The following is a 14818-nucleotide window of genomic DNA, read 5'->3' as shown; positions in this document are numbered from 1 at the left end:
TCCATTTAACCACAGAGTATGCTGCTAAGGAAGCGACCAACCCATTTATTCTGTCCAACAGCTTCAAACAAGTCGGTCGTAACAACATACATAACTCTGTGCTTGGAACTTGACCTGGGTTTTCAACGAGCCCTCGTATGGGATTTTACCATTGCAGCCATTGCCGAACCTATCATCGAAGCGGACTTCTCCGCCCATTACAATCTGCTGCCGGAGATGATGACTTCACTCCTAGTTGACAACACCACAGGCTTGGCGACGACCGGATTTCCGCGGTATGCAGCCGTTCATACTGCCAAAGCAATTCGGTTGGCGGACGGCGAGTACGCGGAGCTGCTGCATGGATTACTGGCTCTTACAGGACCCCCTCTAACGCCTAAGAATATAAGGCACGACACAGCTCACTGCCCCCAAGTCTTGCGGATGACGACGTTTGGCTCCGAATCGTCTTAAAATTTCGGAGACAGAGTTCGACAGTATGAGTCGTGAAAGAGTAATTGCGCCTTCCAACAGTCCATGGCCTTCACCGTTACATTGTTCCTGATGAAGTCTGGTTCTTGGCAGCTTTGTGGTGACTATACAGCCATAAATTCCAGAACAATAGCGGAAAGATATCCAGTATCGTTGTTCCACAACTATAACTATACTTTGAGTGGTGTGGTTATTTTTAGCGTCCTCGACTGCGCAAAAGTGTACACACGGATCGCTGTAGCTGAACAAGACTTCCACAAGACAGCGATCATCACTCTTTTTGGTCTATTTGAGAGAAAATTTACGACATTTTTACGCAGCAGAGTCGCTCAAACATGGCAACATTTCATTGACTCAGTCTTACAGGGCTTAACTTTCTCCTACTCGGACGATATTTTAGCTTTTTCCGCATCGGCAGAAGCACGTCGACAGCATTTAACGGAAGTGTTCAATCTGCTGGAATACCACGATGTCTTCCTTAATACCACTAAATGTGCAGTTGGCCAGCCCCAAGTGTATTTCGTAGGGCACGGGACAATAGTGTCAGGATCGCTACCACTAACAGAGAAGGTGGAAGCCGTCTTACGGATTTCACGGCCAGATACGTCCAGAAAATTGCGTTCGGCATATTAAATTTTTATTGCCATCACTTGCCACACTCAGTCGAGTTACACGAGCCGTCACCTGCAGCACTCGCCGGCCCGAAGAACAACGATAACTCGCCTACAGCGTAGATTGATAGTATGCGTGTGGTTTTGAACCAGCCAAAAGGACACCCCAGACGCCACACTACTGGCGCACTCTGAACCTATTGCACCTTTGGCACTAATAGTAACGATAACCAGATGGTGATCACTCCAGCGTTGCAACAACAATGTAGTGAAATGTTGCAACCACTCGCGTTTCTCACGAGCAAGCTATAACCCTCACAAAATCTGTGGAGTAGCTAAGACAGAGAACTTCTTGCCGTTTATGAGTCCATCAAAGACTTCAGGCCTCACCTAGAAGCTAGAGACTTCATTATATACACCGACCACAAACCACTAACTAACGCCTTTTGCCAGACCAACACGAACTATATTTAAAGACTTTTATTTTTGTCACTATCTTTCTGGTTACCACAAGATTAATAGATTTCATTTTATCAGTTTTTTTGCACTTCTCTCATGCACAATATCCTGTACATCCAGATATAAAGAGAGCCTTAATGGATGTGGAACTAGTTATGTAGTAACTACAGCCAGAACCATCCTAGCATTTGATTGGAATAATCACAGTTTTTAAAGTGGTTGGTGTGATAGGTTAGTCTGAAAACCAATACTAAATGCCTTCTCCGAAAACTACCTAGAACATATAGTTTAGTAACCCACTCATAATGAAAATGTAATAAATATAACGACAGCAAATAGATGTGACTTCTTTGGGATGTCCATATTGAAATGGGTGTCAGAGACGATGAGGCAGTTGTGGCAACAATGATTACCACAGTAGAAAGACAGCTAAATAAATTAGAAAGATTTGAATATTTAACAAATTTGTTGAAAAGGAAGTAGTGTCATATCTCAGTGAGCAACCTGAAACATTTAGCTCTGGGCAAGAGCATGTAGAAGCAGTTGCAGACATGGATGGGAGAGCTATGGGGGCCATGACCTCCAAATTTTTACTGAAAGCGTTAGTATTTATGCATGTACAGATTACCACAAATTTCAGCTTACTTGCATTGAGTACAGTACTAAGAAAACTAAGAGTCTGTAAAATGACAAGAAATTATCAGAAATTTGAATCTTTGTCGAAAACAGGATACTTTTCTGTTGTGTTCCTGTGAGTTAGCCCATGTGGATTGGTTTGTAGCCTGACTGGCTGAAGAAAACATCCCAGCTGGGAATAGGCGCCGATTTACAGGCTGACCATATGTACCATCCACAACAAACCTCACACAGTTCATGAGTCAACATGATGAAACAACAAATTACAGACAGTTGACAGAAGGCGAGGCAGATGGAGGAAGATACTCCCCTAAGAAAGAATAACAGAAAGACTGACTTTCCCATAGGTAGGTGGAAATGACAGAAAGATACAAAGTTCCCCACAGTTTCATGTAATCTTAGTCCATAGTACTCAGTTCATACTATTAGAGCTCAGCAAAATGATGATAATGGAGTGTATACCCTTCAACTTCATTCTCTATCAAATCCTAAATTATCGAAGTTTTGAAAGTTTGTTGCCATTATTGTTCTTAAAACAACTGCATAACATAGATACTTATCAAATTCTTGGGTAAATGCTTTCCAAATGATATATTTATCTGAAATGCAGTTCCTTGGAAGAGTTGTTGAAGTGATGTACTAAGCACCAATGTAAAAAAATTACACAAAATGTTTTAGTAAATAATTTATAATGCATTGTAATTTTTTTCAAACTTTAGACATCTGTAGCTCATTAAAAGTGAGAGTGGTGCAACATTATATTTCAAGGGGGGAGAGGATGGCAGTAACAAACTATGACCACCTACATCTACACCTGTGTACAAGAACTGTGGCTGACGTTTAGAAGAATAGTTGACCATACACTGGATACATAACTGATAGAACAGTTGATGTTTGGAAGGATCCTCCTACACTCTTAGTAAAGTAAATGGTAAATAAACAACGACATCTGTAAAACTAGCTGTCAAACAATACACAGGTTTATATGAAGAGAACTACTAAATAAAATGCAATTGTAGTAGAGAAAGCAGGTAGCATATGTTGATTCGTTGAAAGGATACTGGGAAAATGCAATATGTCTACATAGGAGATGGCTTACAAAAGACCGGTGCGACATATTCTGGAATATTACAAAGATATGTGGATCCATAAGCAATAGGACTTCATGAGGATATTCGATATATACAAATAAGGACAGTACATATGTTTACAGGCTAATTTGACCCATGGTGCAACATCACAAAAATGCTGAAAAACCTGCAGTGGTAGAAGCTCAAATACAGATGCCAACTAACTTTCAAAAGCCTCTTACAGAACGAGTAAGAATCAGCATTAAGTGAGGAATATGCTACAAACCACGTGTATCACAGAATATAAACTGTGAAATAAGCTTAGCGTTTGAGTAATTACTGGGTGCACAAAGCCATTTAAGCAAACATTCTTGCCATCCTCCAGATGCATGTGAATCAGGAAGAAGCTAAGCACCCTCTGTCACACAGTTCACAGTGGCTTACAGAGTCGATACAGCTGCTGCTGACTATTTCTGTGAAATTACTACTGAATTTTGAAAGTGATTTTTGAAATACCATATGTCATACAAAGTGTCAGAATATTTCCAGTGGTTATAATTAAAGTGCAACTACTCACAGAGGTCCAGAGTGGGCTGTAACTACCGTGTGGCAGCGAAATTTTGTAGATATTCTAAAGTGTTAATATCAACCCAATTTCCACTGGAAAAAAAGTTAGTTCTAATTTTGGTCACTAGTTGTAAATCTGGCGCAATGAATGCAAGAAAGATGTATAGAAGTGTATCCTTATGTAATGCATTAGGAATGGAACATGGACAGAAAAGGTCAAACAAATGAGAAAGGCATAATTTTGATTTTATTAGTAACTGCTAATCACACAATTTGTTCAATATGAGCACGACAGACGTTGACGAGATGCTGCATCCGTAAAACAGTACGATTGACAGTTTCTCGTAGCAGTTCAGATGGAATCTGGCCAATGTGTTCTTGTAAACTGCCATTCATATCAAGAAGCGACCATATGTGTCTCTGGTAAACGCCTTATTTTAAATATCCCCAGAGCCAAACGTCACATGGATTCATATCACATGATCTTGCAATCCACGCATCTGAGAAACATCTGGAGATGTCATGCTTGTGGAAGGATGCATTAAGAAAAACTTTCACTGTATGTGCAACAAGAGGAGTTGCCCCATCTTACATGAGAACAGTAGTTTACACAACTGTACTCTTCCAAAGCAGAAATCACATGATGTACAAGAAGGTATTGATAACATGTAGACATCAGAGTACACCTGACGGGCCCTCTGGGTGTATTCTCTTCAAAGAACAGTGGACTGACAATGAAGCTGCTTGTGAATCCACACCACACAGCCACATATGGCGAGTGAAATGGGTCTTCGTGCACAACACGCAGTTTACCAGCATCCGTCTATGTTCACTGCACCCTGTGCCTCGTCTCCCCATAGAATATGGCCTGGCCACATGTCATCAACTTCGATCCATACCTGAAACCGAGGATGAAATTCAGAATGTTACTATGTTACTGCAAACAATGACATTTCAGTTGCTGCACCATCTGGATGTTGTACAGGTGCCAGTGTACTGTTGACCATGCTGTGCACAATTCATGTGACACTGCCTGAGCAAGCAACAACAACCTCATCAATAACTTCCTGTGGGACAGGATGCCTTCCTCTTTCAGGTGCCACACAAAGCTCAACCGTGTTTTCGAATTTCATCATCTTCTTCGAAGCATTTAATGACACTGGGACTATCCTCAGACACTTCAGTCAGCGATACTCTTTCAATGTAGCACTATATTTGCTGCCATTCGCCTAAAACAATTTCACTAATAGTGTAGGGCTTCTTGTAACCATAGCCATAGTGTTCACTCACGTTATGGCTTGTCAAATAACAGCATGGATGTCATATCATCATACAGCATACAGCAACAGATTTTCATTTGGTGACCAAAATTGAAACTAATTTTTCTTGTGTAAATTAGTTCTTCGTTAACATGTTAGTGTATCTACCAAGTTTCACCCACATTGGACCCACATGAGTAGCTGCACTTTCATCATAACTACCCAGTAGTATCAGAATTATGGACCTAACAATAATAGGATAGTTTTTTAAACTGGCCAAAGAATAATTCATAATGGACATTTTTGGAAAACTCTGTATGATAAGCTCGCCACACTGCTGAGGACTGATACAACAGAAGATATAATGTACAACTATTCCAAAACATAGACATTTGTTTCCTCCATCCAGTATCTATATACAAACATAGCAGACGATATTTAGTTTGCAAAACATAGAACCTTTTTGCCTTGCCCATTGTGTGGTTTTTCGAAGTACCAAATAACGTAAAAAACTGTATCTTTCACTGTACAAAGAGGGTTATTTAATGAAATTTGTTCCAGTAGTTGATCTTATTTATGGAGAGTGTAAACGTTTTCTTTGTCAAGGTATTGCAATATCTAAATCATTTACCACTCTCAGATATTTGGCCTAATTTGTGGAAGAGCACAACAGGAAAAATACCCTGCTCCTCTTGGAATCTTCTACTGAGCAACGAAAATAAAGCACCTAATGAAATAAAGTTCAAGAAGACATAAAATCCGTTAATGTAACGTGACAAAGCATGGCGAGTATTTGTTACCTTCTGATATTACGAAACGACGTCACCCCTGCCCCATGAACATCTCCAACAAAATTTCCTTCCTGAGAATAATTAATGTTCCATTCCATTGACAATATGTGTGGCTGCCGCAATCTATGCGGTATGGAATGTTGTCTAATGTTTTAATGTTCTGTTCTGTTACGTCCAGTGTCAGTCGACCTCTACTCAAAAAAAGAAAAGTCGATGTTATTTTTCTTAGTCCGAGTTCAGATGTGCAACTAATGCAACAACGCTACAAGTTGTGACTTTCTGTTGTGGCAACGTGAGCTACTGTTCATACAGAATGCCACAAACTCTGTGTAGTTGCAGAGCTTCCAACATGGCGGTAAATGAAAACATATGGGAGTGTGTTATGTTACAGTGCAGGTTATGGCATTAGAGCTGTGACTAGAGTTAAATACAAGGAAGAAACCAAGATATTATACTTGAAAATATATTTCGTGCAGCGTGTCACAAACACATTCACAAAAGACGTAACACTCAAAATTGAAAATGCTGTCTGCTATGACAAACTAAATGACAGCTGGCATGTAAATATCATCTGTAGACCCATCATTCTTTCAAGAATCTTATTGTGTTCGTTAATGTATGCATTTATCATAAGTAACTATTAATTTAACAGCTGCCACATCACACTCCTGGCCCATTTCTTGCATATGATCCACGATTTTACAGTGGTTGGTTTCACAAGTCAGGAAGCTTATATCACTCTCCTTTTTTGGTAAAGTATCAAGTTCATTTATTTATTTATTCATCCAAAAATCTTTTAAGATTATTGGATGGTCTACATCATTGGTTTGCAAATATTGAACACACACAACCACTGTTACATAAAATTACACATAGGTTGTTGTTCTTGTTGTTCCAGAAGCTTCGAAAGTGTACCTGCCAACCACTGTTTTGACTTTTTTCAGCAATAAAATGAAAACAGGTTGAAACTGAATAGAGCACAGCAGTAATTATTCTACAGCAACAGCGACAGAATGATAGTGTTTTGATGTATGCTCACCAGGGAGCAGTGGCTGTAGAAAAGTAGAGTAACAAACTGGAATCAAGTGAGCTTTTTGTGGCATTGCAAAAGTTACGTCTTGTAAGTTGCGCCACTGGAAACTGGGAGTTCAAACATGCAACTTCTGTTGCATGTGTGTACCCATCTTTACACTGCCATACTATGATACTGATTTTATTTATATCTTCATATTAAGCCATAATGCAATTTTACTGATTTTTAGATAACAGCATCAGCTGTCTATATCAAGTAAAAAATTAAAATTTTGTGTAATATGTCTGAATTAACTAGAAATTACATCTTCAACTTGTAACATTGTGCTAAATTATAGGCACTGAATTTCTAGCAAAGCCATTATTCCACAATTACAATATTTTCAATTCATTCATCTTTCTGTAATATGGGTGGTTTCTGAAAAAATAAAAAATCTCTACAGTCAGCCCATATACATATGACATGTCCAATGGGTGAATTTTCGAGCAATTTCCGAATAATATGCACATATTTATCTGTGCAATTCTAATGTGTCACAAGGTTAAGGCTCATATAGAGACTTCCAGTTATGCTACCTTGGTTCACTGCCAGACCATTCAACATGCTATAGGTTCACCAATCCTTCCACATACTAGTTCGTTATTGGGTGATTTGATGTCTTCCAAATTTGTTTTCGTTTCATAGTGAAAAGAACCAGGTTTCATTGCACAGTGTTTGTGATTACATCTTCTTGCTGTGTACTGCACTCTTTGAATTGCATTGTAAATATGTTTTTGTTGATTTCTGTTTGTATTCATAATATTGGGCAAGGTAAATGATTCAATATTTCTTTTTGTTTCATATAAAACAAATGTTGGTGTCATCACATGGTATTCTGTGGACTTTTGTCTATTTGTTACTACGTACAAATCCTTTGTGAACTGGTCGATTTCAATGTGCAGTAAGTACATTGCTCATTTTCTACTATTTTTCACATTCATTTTCTGTACTTTCTCACTTTTTAGTTGAGAGCTCAATGTTAGCAGCTTTTGACAGAATTAGTATTCAACTTATCACATTTGGTCACAGACTGAGTATGTAACTCTGTTTTGAATGGTGTTGCAACTTGCCACTGAGCATGACGCATTTTACAATTGTTTGCAGAATATGGATGTAGGAGTAGTTAAGTACACTTTGTAGCCTTAGTGACTAGAGTAGTCTCCCATGCAAATGCTAAACATTCAACAGTAGTTACACAAATGTGTCCATACATTATTAACAGGTACTACAAATGACACAATTAGTTTCATCCTGCCACTCCAACAAAAATTTCGGAGTTCTCCATTAAATGCGAGAAAGTACAAAAAACAGATATGGACAAAAGTAAAGTGGAGTACAAGCAAAATACGTATACTGTACTTAAACCAAGCAGTTTACACACAGATTCATAACCTGTGACAAACATAAATGAGTCCACAGAAGATGTGACATAACCTGCTTCTGTTTTATATGAAACAAAATAAACATGGAATTGTATATCGCAGTCAATATTATAGATGTGAGCAAAAATCAAACAGAATATGAGCAAAGTATTTGCAATGCAATTGAAAAGTTCATTGTTCAATACACATAAGAGTATGTGGTAAAATTTTCCTTACAGCAGCGACAGAGTAGTGTGCTGATGTTGGCAAAGACCAGCTATGAAGTAAATAATTAATGCTGTTTCTATTCTATGATTAAAAGGTTCTTGTATGTACCTTTATCTACCTTATGATGAAACCAGCTTCTGTGACATGTCATGTCAGATGATTTTTAGCTTTTGACATGTGCTAAGGCGCAATTAACTCAACTTGATAATGGCCACATGATTGGAATTAGAATACTGCTTTTTACAAATAAATATTTTTATAGTCAAAAGGCGACTACGATGTCATTTACAAATTTTTCGTGACTGTGAACCCTATCTAAGAAAAGCTGATATTCGTTTTTTTCTGGAATTTCACGAATGTATTAAGTTGCAAGCTCACACAAACTTTTCCAGCCACACACAGCACCACCAGACTAGGAGGCCACCCATAAAATATAAATGAAGACTATTATCATCTAATACCCATATTTTGCAGACTGTCATGCTGTATTTTCCCATATTCGATGCCAGATCACTAGGAGTGCTCCTGTCGTTCTGTGTTTCCATAGAGTAACATGGGCCCTGCACTTTATATATATATTTCTACATTTACATCTACAATCTGCAAACCACTGTGAAATGGTCTGGTATGTCCCACTGTACCTGTTATTGTTTTTCCCTATTCCATTCACTTATCAGGTGAGGAAGAATCACTGTCTAAATGCCTCTGCATGCGCTGCTGTTAATCTAATCTTATCTCACAATCCCTATGAGGGTGATACGTAGGGGTTATAGCATATTCCTAGAATCATCATTTAGAGCCAGTTGTTGAATCTCTGCAAGTACGACTTTTTGGGATAGTTAACATCAATTGTGAAGAGTCTGCCAGTTCATGTTCTTTAGCATCTCTGTGACACTCTTCCACAGGAAGTGTGACCTGTGACTATTTGTACTACTCTTTTATGCTCATATTCAATAATCTCTGTTAGTCTTGTTTGGTAGGGGTACCACACACTTGAGCAATATTCTAGAATGGCTTGATGCAGTGATTTGTTAGCAATCTCCTTTGTGGACTGATTACATTTTCCCAGTATTCTACCAATAAACGAAAGTCAGCCACCTGTTTCACCCACGAATGAGTTTGTGTGATCATTTCATTTTATATCCTACGAAGTTTTTGCTGTACCCAGGTATTTGTATGAGCTGGCCGATTCCTGCTGTGATTCGCTGATATTTAGTCATAAGAAACTACGGTTTTACATTTCTGCACATTTAAAGCAAGTTGCCAATCTTTGGACCACTTTTAAATCTTATGAAAATATGACTGAATATCAGTGCAGCTTCTTTCGGTCAATACTTCTTACAGATAACTGCATCAGCTTTAAAATGTCTGTGATTCCTATTATTATTGTCCGAAAGATCATTAACATGTAACATGATCAGCAGTTTCAATAAATTCAGAAATGAACTTCGCAGACATGTGTCATTCGTTTAAGAATTCATTGTGGTCGCAGACGAGAAGCACTAGACAGAACAAACAGTTGACTGAAATACGTTTCTTCTGCCAGATCTGCGGCAATTGCCAGTTGACAAGCTACGATTTGGCTGTACATATATGAACTGCGCTCTAGCAATTTCGCTCAAACATCCAATATCCAGTGCTGTACACATCTCATATCTGTGCCGATTTCCACTGCATCTCTGTGTGTGTGCGTATCTGTTATGCACAGATATTTCTGCAGACAGATTGTTGCATGTAGGGCCTTTACTTGTATTTGTGAAGACGTCATGATCTTACTCGAATCGGCAGCTTAAAGCCAGCCTCTGGCGAAACGCGCATGCCAACAAGAGATCACTACAGTTAGCATTCATTGACTACCAAAAAACACAACTTGCTTAATTTACTCCAGTAAACAAATATTTCTTAAAATTTTGTGTTACGAATCGAATCGAATTGCATGGTACGTCTCTTGCAATGGCCGATGAAGAAGTCATGTATAAAAAAGGATTACTTATAATTTTGTTAAGCATGCGCTATTAATTGCTAAATGGTCGTTAGAAAGTGTATAGTACCTTATATTCTCCCTTTTGAATGCTCCTTTGGTTTTGTATATAACATTGATAAGTTATAATTGTAGTCGTAGGAGATTCGCTGGATGGACTTCATAACTTATCTTTGGATGTGATGTAGACGTCAGAGATGTGTGATGTTTTCTGTGTGGTTGGAGAAGAATGGCTGCGCGTGTGATGGCCAGCGAAGGTGATGTAAACATGCAATCTGATGACTTTGAGCCTCTTGAGCCTTCGCTTCAGAATATCCTGGAGCAGAAGTCTTTGAGGTGGATATTTGTTGGTGGTAAAGGCGGTGTAGGAAAAACTACCTGCAGGTATTAAGTTACGTTGATACTGTAGACGTTTATGATTAGTTATTTATTGGTTATTCCATTTGTTGTTGTTGTTGTTGTTGTTGTTTGGTGACCGGCAGTTCTTGTATAAATACTGGATAGTCGCTCCCAGATTTTTAGTGTCATTGTTACAGCTCTGTACATTTCTTGTGTCTTCTTGAGAGAAAACTATATAGTTCGGGTGTTGATCATGTGTCTGCGCAGATTAGTAAATATCCAATTGTGGAAATTGATGTAACGTGGAGAACATTGTGAATTTCAGAAAGTGCTTCAAGCTGCAGTACAGTCCAATATCATATTTTGCATTAGTTGCTACAAGTGAGTGGTTTAAGATGTGTATGATTTTACAGAGCAAATAGAGTTAATAGTAACTACAACACTCGACAAACCGCCGGCGACCCTGTACACCAATGTTAATAAGGTCGATAGTACCCGTCGGAAATATACCCGCATTTCGTAACTCCTGACAGTTAGGGGCATATAGGATTACAGTGCATACATGTCATTTGCAACACGAGTGTAAGAATAACAACACGTTAGCATACGTCACAGTATTATTGTCACATACTTTTGCTGATGATACTCTGCCAAGTTCGCTTTCACCATATACTGGTTCCAAGCTGATGCTGACTAGACTGAGCCTTGATCCGTTTTGTAGATAACATATAAACCACTTTTTTTTGTGCTCTCAGTTATATCTCAAAGAATTTCATAACTAACAGTAACAAAAACTTAAGAAAAGTGTGTGTAATTTGACTTTCATAAAACTTTTATTATATTTTGTAGGTTTCTGCTTGTGTCATCGGTGTTAACTGTTATTGATGTTTGTGTAGTTTTGCTTGATTGACAACTTTATTGATTGCTATTCAGCAGCTTGTGGTTATTTAAGTGGTTTGGCAGCTGTGTCAGTAATCTGTGAAATACAATGGGTTTGTGGAGAGGGCGGATATAGGACAATAGCGTTTAATCTGCTTGTGTTCTTCCTGATGTCGAATTCATTTAAGTTGTTTTTGACAGAAAGTAATGCAGTACAAATGTGAGGGTTTAAAACAGTCAGTATCTTGAGATTGAAAAAGTGGCCCTACAGTATCCATTCGGGATAGAAGTTACTTATTGACACCCCCTTGCATTTTTCAATACGGCGTGGATATAAACGTGAGGGTTTGCTACTGATCCATTTTTTACCACAGTCATATCTTCTGCTTTCACATTTCTTGGCTTTCCCAACTCAACCAGATTGTCAGCTTCCAACCTAACCTATACCTCAGGCTGCACTACGAATCACTGTCACTGCAACCAAGATTTCTAAAGGTGGAGGGATTCCACTATGTAACTTTAGCTACTTTTAGGTTCAGCTCTGCTTATTATTCTGATTATTACTTTTTTCCTTTTAAATTTAACTATATCATTAACATAACAAGAATGTTCCTTATCAATATGCCATAAGAAATGTGTGAGTGAAATATGCCATAATGTGGTATTACTTTCAAATAGGCTACTCATTAGTGAATTCATGTCAGTTTCCAGGTGAGGTTGCACACTCTTGCTACTTTCTTGCGCACGTGGCTAAAATGTCCTTCCAGCTTAATTTGGAATCAGTGTAAAGCCTAACAGTTTCACTCATCTGCTTCCCACAGGCTTTAATTAGCTTAAGAATTAGTTCATGTGTCTTATCAGGATTACAAAGAATTAATTAGGAGAAAACCAATTTATCACTAGTTCTATTTTTTCTATGTTAGCAGATGCAATTCTGCCATGTCACTATGTTTACTGAACTGTGATATGTCATCTGATTAATAGTTTTAGCTCCTATATGGTATGGTAAATCATTAATTGCAATGAAGAACAGAAATGGACAAAGGACTGAGCTCTGCAGCATTCCACAGTCCTAACTTCCTGAAATGATGAATGCCTGTTTTTAATTGAGACAGGTTGTCTTCTGTCGCTTAACCGTGAGCTCATAACAGCAAAAGAAATGGCTTATAAAGTGCTTGTTCGCCTGATATTTGAGTATTGTTCATCCATCTGGGATCTTTATCAGGTAGGACTGATAGAGAAGATCTAAGGAAGAGTGGCACGTTTCATCATGGTATCGTCCAACTGGCGAGAGTGCGTTATAGAGATGCTAAACAAACTCCACTTGCAGATGTTAAAAGAGAGGCATTGTGCATCGTGGAGAGATTTACTATTCAAATTTCAGAACAGCACTTTTCAGGAGTACTTGCCCCCACATACATCTGGCGTATTGACCATGTGGAGACAAAGCTTCGTCTGGACATTTTGCATGGCCCTAAGGACTACGTCAACCCCGCTGCTCTCCACTGTCACTTCCTCTCAATTCTTGTTGTGTCCCGGGGCTCTGAAGTTGTTTACACCGACAACTCTATGGCTGAAGGGAATGTTGGCTTCACCTATGTCCACAGAGGCCATATTGAACAGAAGTCCTTGCCCACTGGCTGCAGTATATTCACTGCAGAGCTTGTGGCCATATCTCGTGTGCTTCGGTACATCTGTTCCTGTTCTGGTGAGTCGTTTCTTCTCTGTTCTGACTCCCTGAGCAGCTTACAAGCTATAGACTAGTGCTACCCTCGCCATCCTTTGATAGCGAACATCCAGGAGTTCATCTCTGCTCTGTAACGGTCCAGTCATTCAGGGTTTTTGTGTGGACCTCAAGACACATAGGAATGAACAAACTATCATGAAGGAGACTAGGAATGTGTGGAAGTCTTCCCTGTGGTCTTCTCACAGGGAGTCATTTGTCTTTTATCAGCTCCACATTGGGCATACAGGGCTCACACATGGTTACCTCTTCCTTTGTGAGGGCCCACCTCAGTGTCGCTGTGGCTCCCAAATGACAGACGTCCACCTCTTGCTGGACTGCCCACTTTCCACCGCTCTGTGGCGGACTTTTAACTTTCCCAGCACCCTACCTTCGGTGTTGGACGACAATGCCACAACAGCAGATTTAGATTTACGTTTTATTCGTGAGGGTGGGTTTTATCATTTGATCTGAGTTTTAGCGCATTTCCTTTGTCCCTCTGTGTCCCCCACTCTAGGGCTTTTAGGGTGGAGGTTTCATGTGTCGCAGAGTGGCTGGCTTCTCCTTTTTTATTCTCATGGTCAGCTGCCCATTGGTAATCTGCTTTCTTGTTTTTAATCTTCTCTCCCTGTTTCTTGCGTGTGTCTGTGTTTTTTTTTTTTTTTTCCTGTTTTGTCCATTGTGGTCATTGTTGCCCTTCTGTCATTCTTCTGGTTCTTCCTTTTTCCTGTTATTGTGCCGTACGCGAGTGAAACAGAGTTGGAGGGATCAGATAGTGGTTCCGAAAGTACCCCCCTACCCCCGCCACACACCATTAGGTGGCTTGCAGAGTATGATGTAATTGTAGATTTCGCATAACATCAAATTTCAGTTGCTCAAGAAGGGTGTTAGAGCATATACAACAGCTTTGCTAAGATGCGAAGTAAAGCAGATACCAGATTCATATTTTCAAGTTCAGTTAAAATCTTCAGTGACAGCAGCAGCAGCAGCAGTAGTAGTAGTAGTTTTATATTATTGAAATCCAGACTATCTGTTGGAGAGGAGATAATGTTTGAAAGAGTTATTTAGCTGGTTGTACGTCAGAGATTTGAAAGCCCAGAAATTGTTCAGTAGTTTTGAGGCATATCCTTATTTTCCTTCTAACCCATATATTCCCAGGACTTTTTTAATGCAAATTTTTGTTACATGCCATTCATTAGTGACCACAGATAACAGCTGAAACAATTTGTAGTTGTCAGTTCTGAAAGGTCTCTCTTTTTTTTTTCCTCTCCCTCCCCTCCCCTCCCTCTTTCCTCAGTGGGTTGATAATGACCCCATGCTTATATAAATTTGTACACTACAATGGAACAGGAATAATCAATTTATTATTAG

The 14818-nt window shown here is 39.1% G+C and overlaps 1 protein-coding gene across 1 annotated transcript in view; it reads left to right on the top strand.

The window, feature by feature from the left end:
- The first annotated feature begins 10691 nt into the window (after positions 1-10691).
- LOC126191146 (ATPase ASNA1 homolog) overlaps positions 10692-14818 on the top strand; it is a 65948-nt gene continuing 61821 nt past the window's right edge. Inside the window, exon 1 of the mRNA XM_049931900.1 lies at positions 10692-10890. Coding sequence (XP_049787857.1) covers positions 10736-10890 — 155 coding nt within the window. The 5' untranslated portion in view covers positions 10692-10735. The remainder of the gene's footprint in view (positions 10891-14818) is intronic.

This window comes from Schistocerca cancellata, chromosome 6 (assembly GCF_023864275.1).
Source record: "Schistocerca cancellata isolate TAMUIC-IGC-003103 chromosome 6, iqSchCanc2.1, whole genome shotgun sequence".
Classification (NCBI taxonomy): domain Eukaryota; kingdom Metazoa; phylum Arthropoda; class Insecta; order Orthoptera; family Acrididae; genus Schistocerca; species Schistocerca cancellata.
The sequence above is the reverse complement of the archived record's forward strand: the minus strand, read 5'-3'. Positions and strand labels throughout refer to the sequence as shown.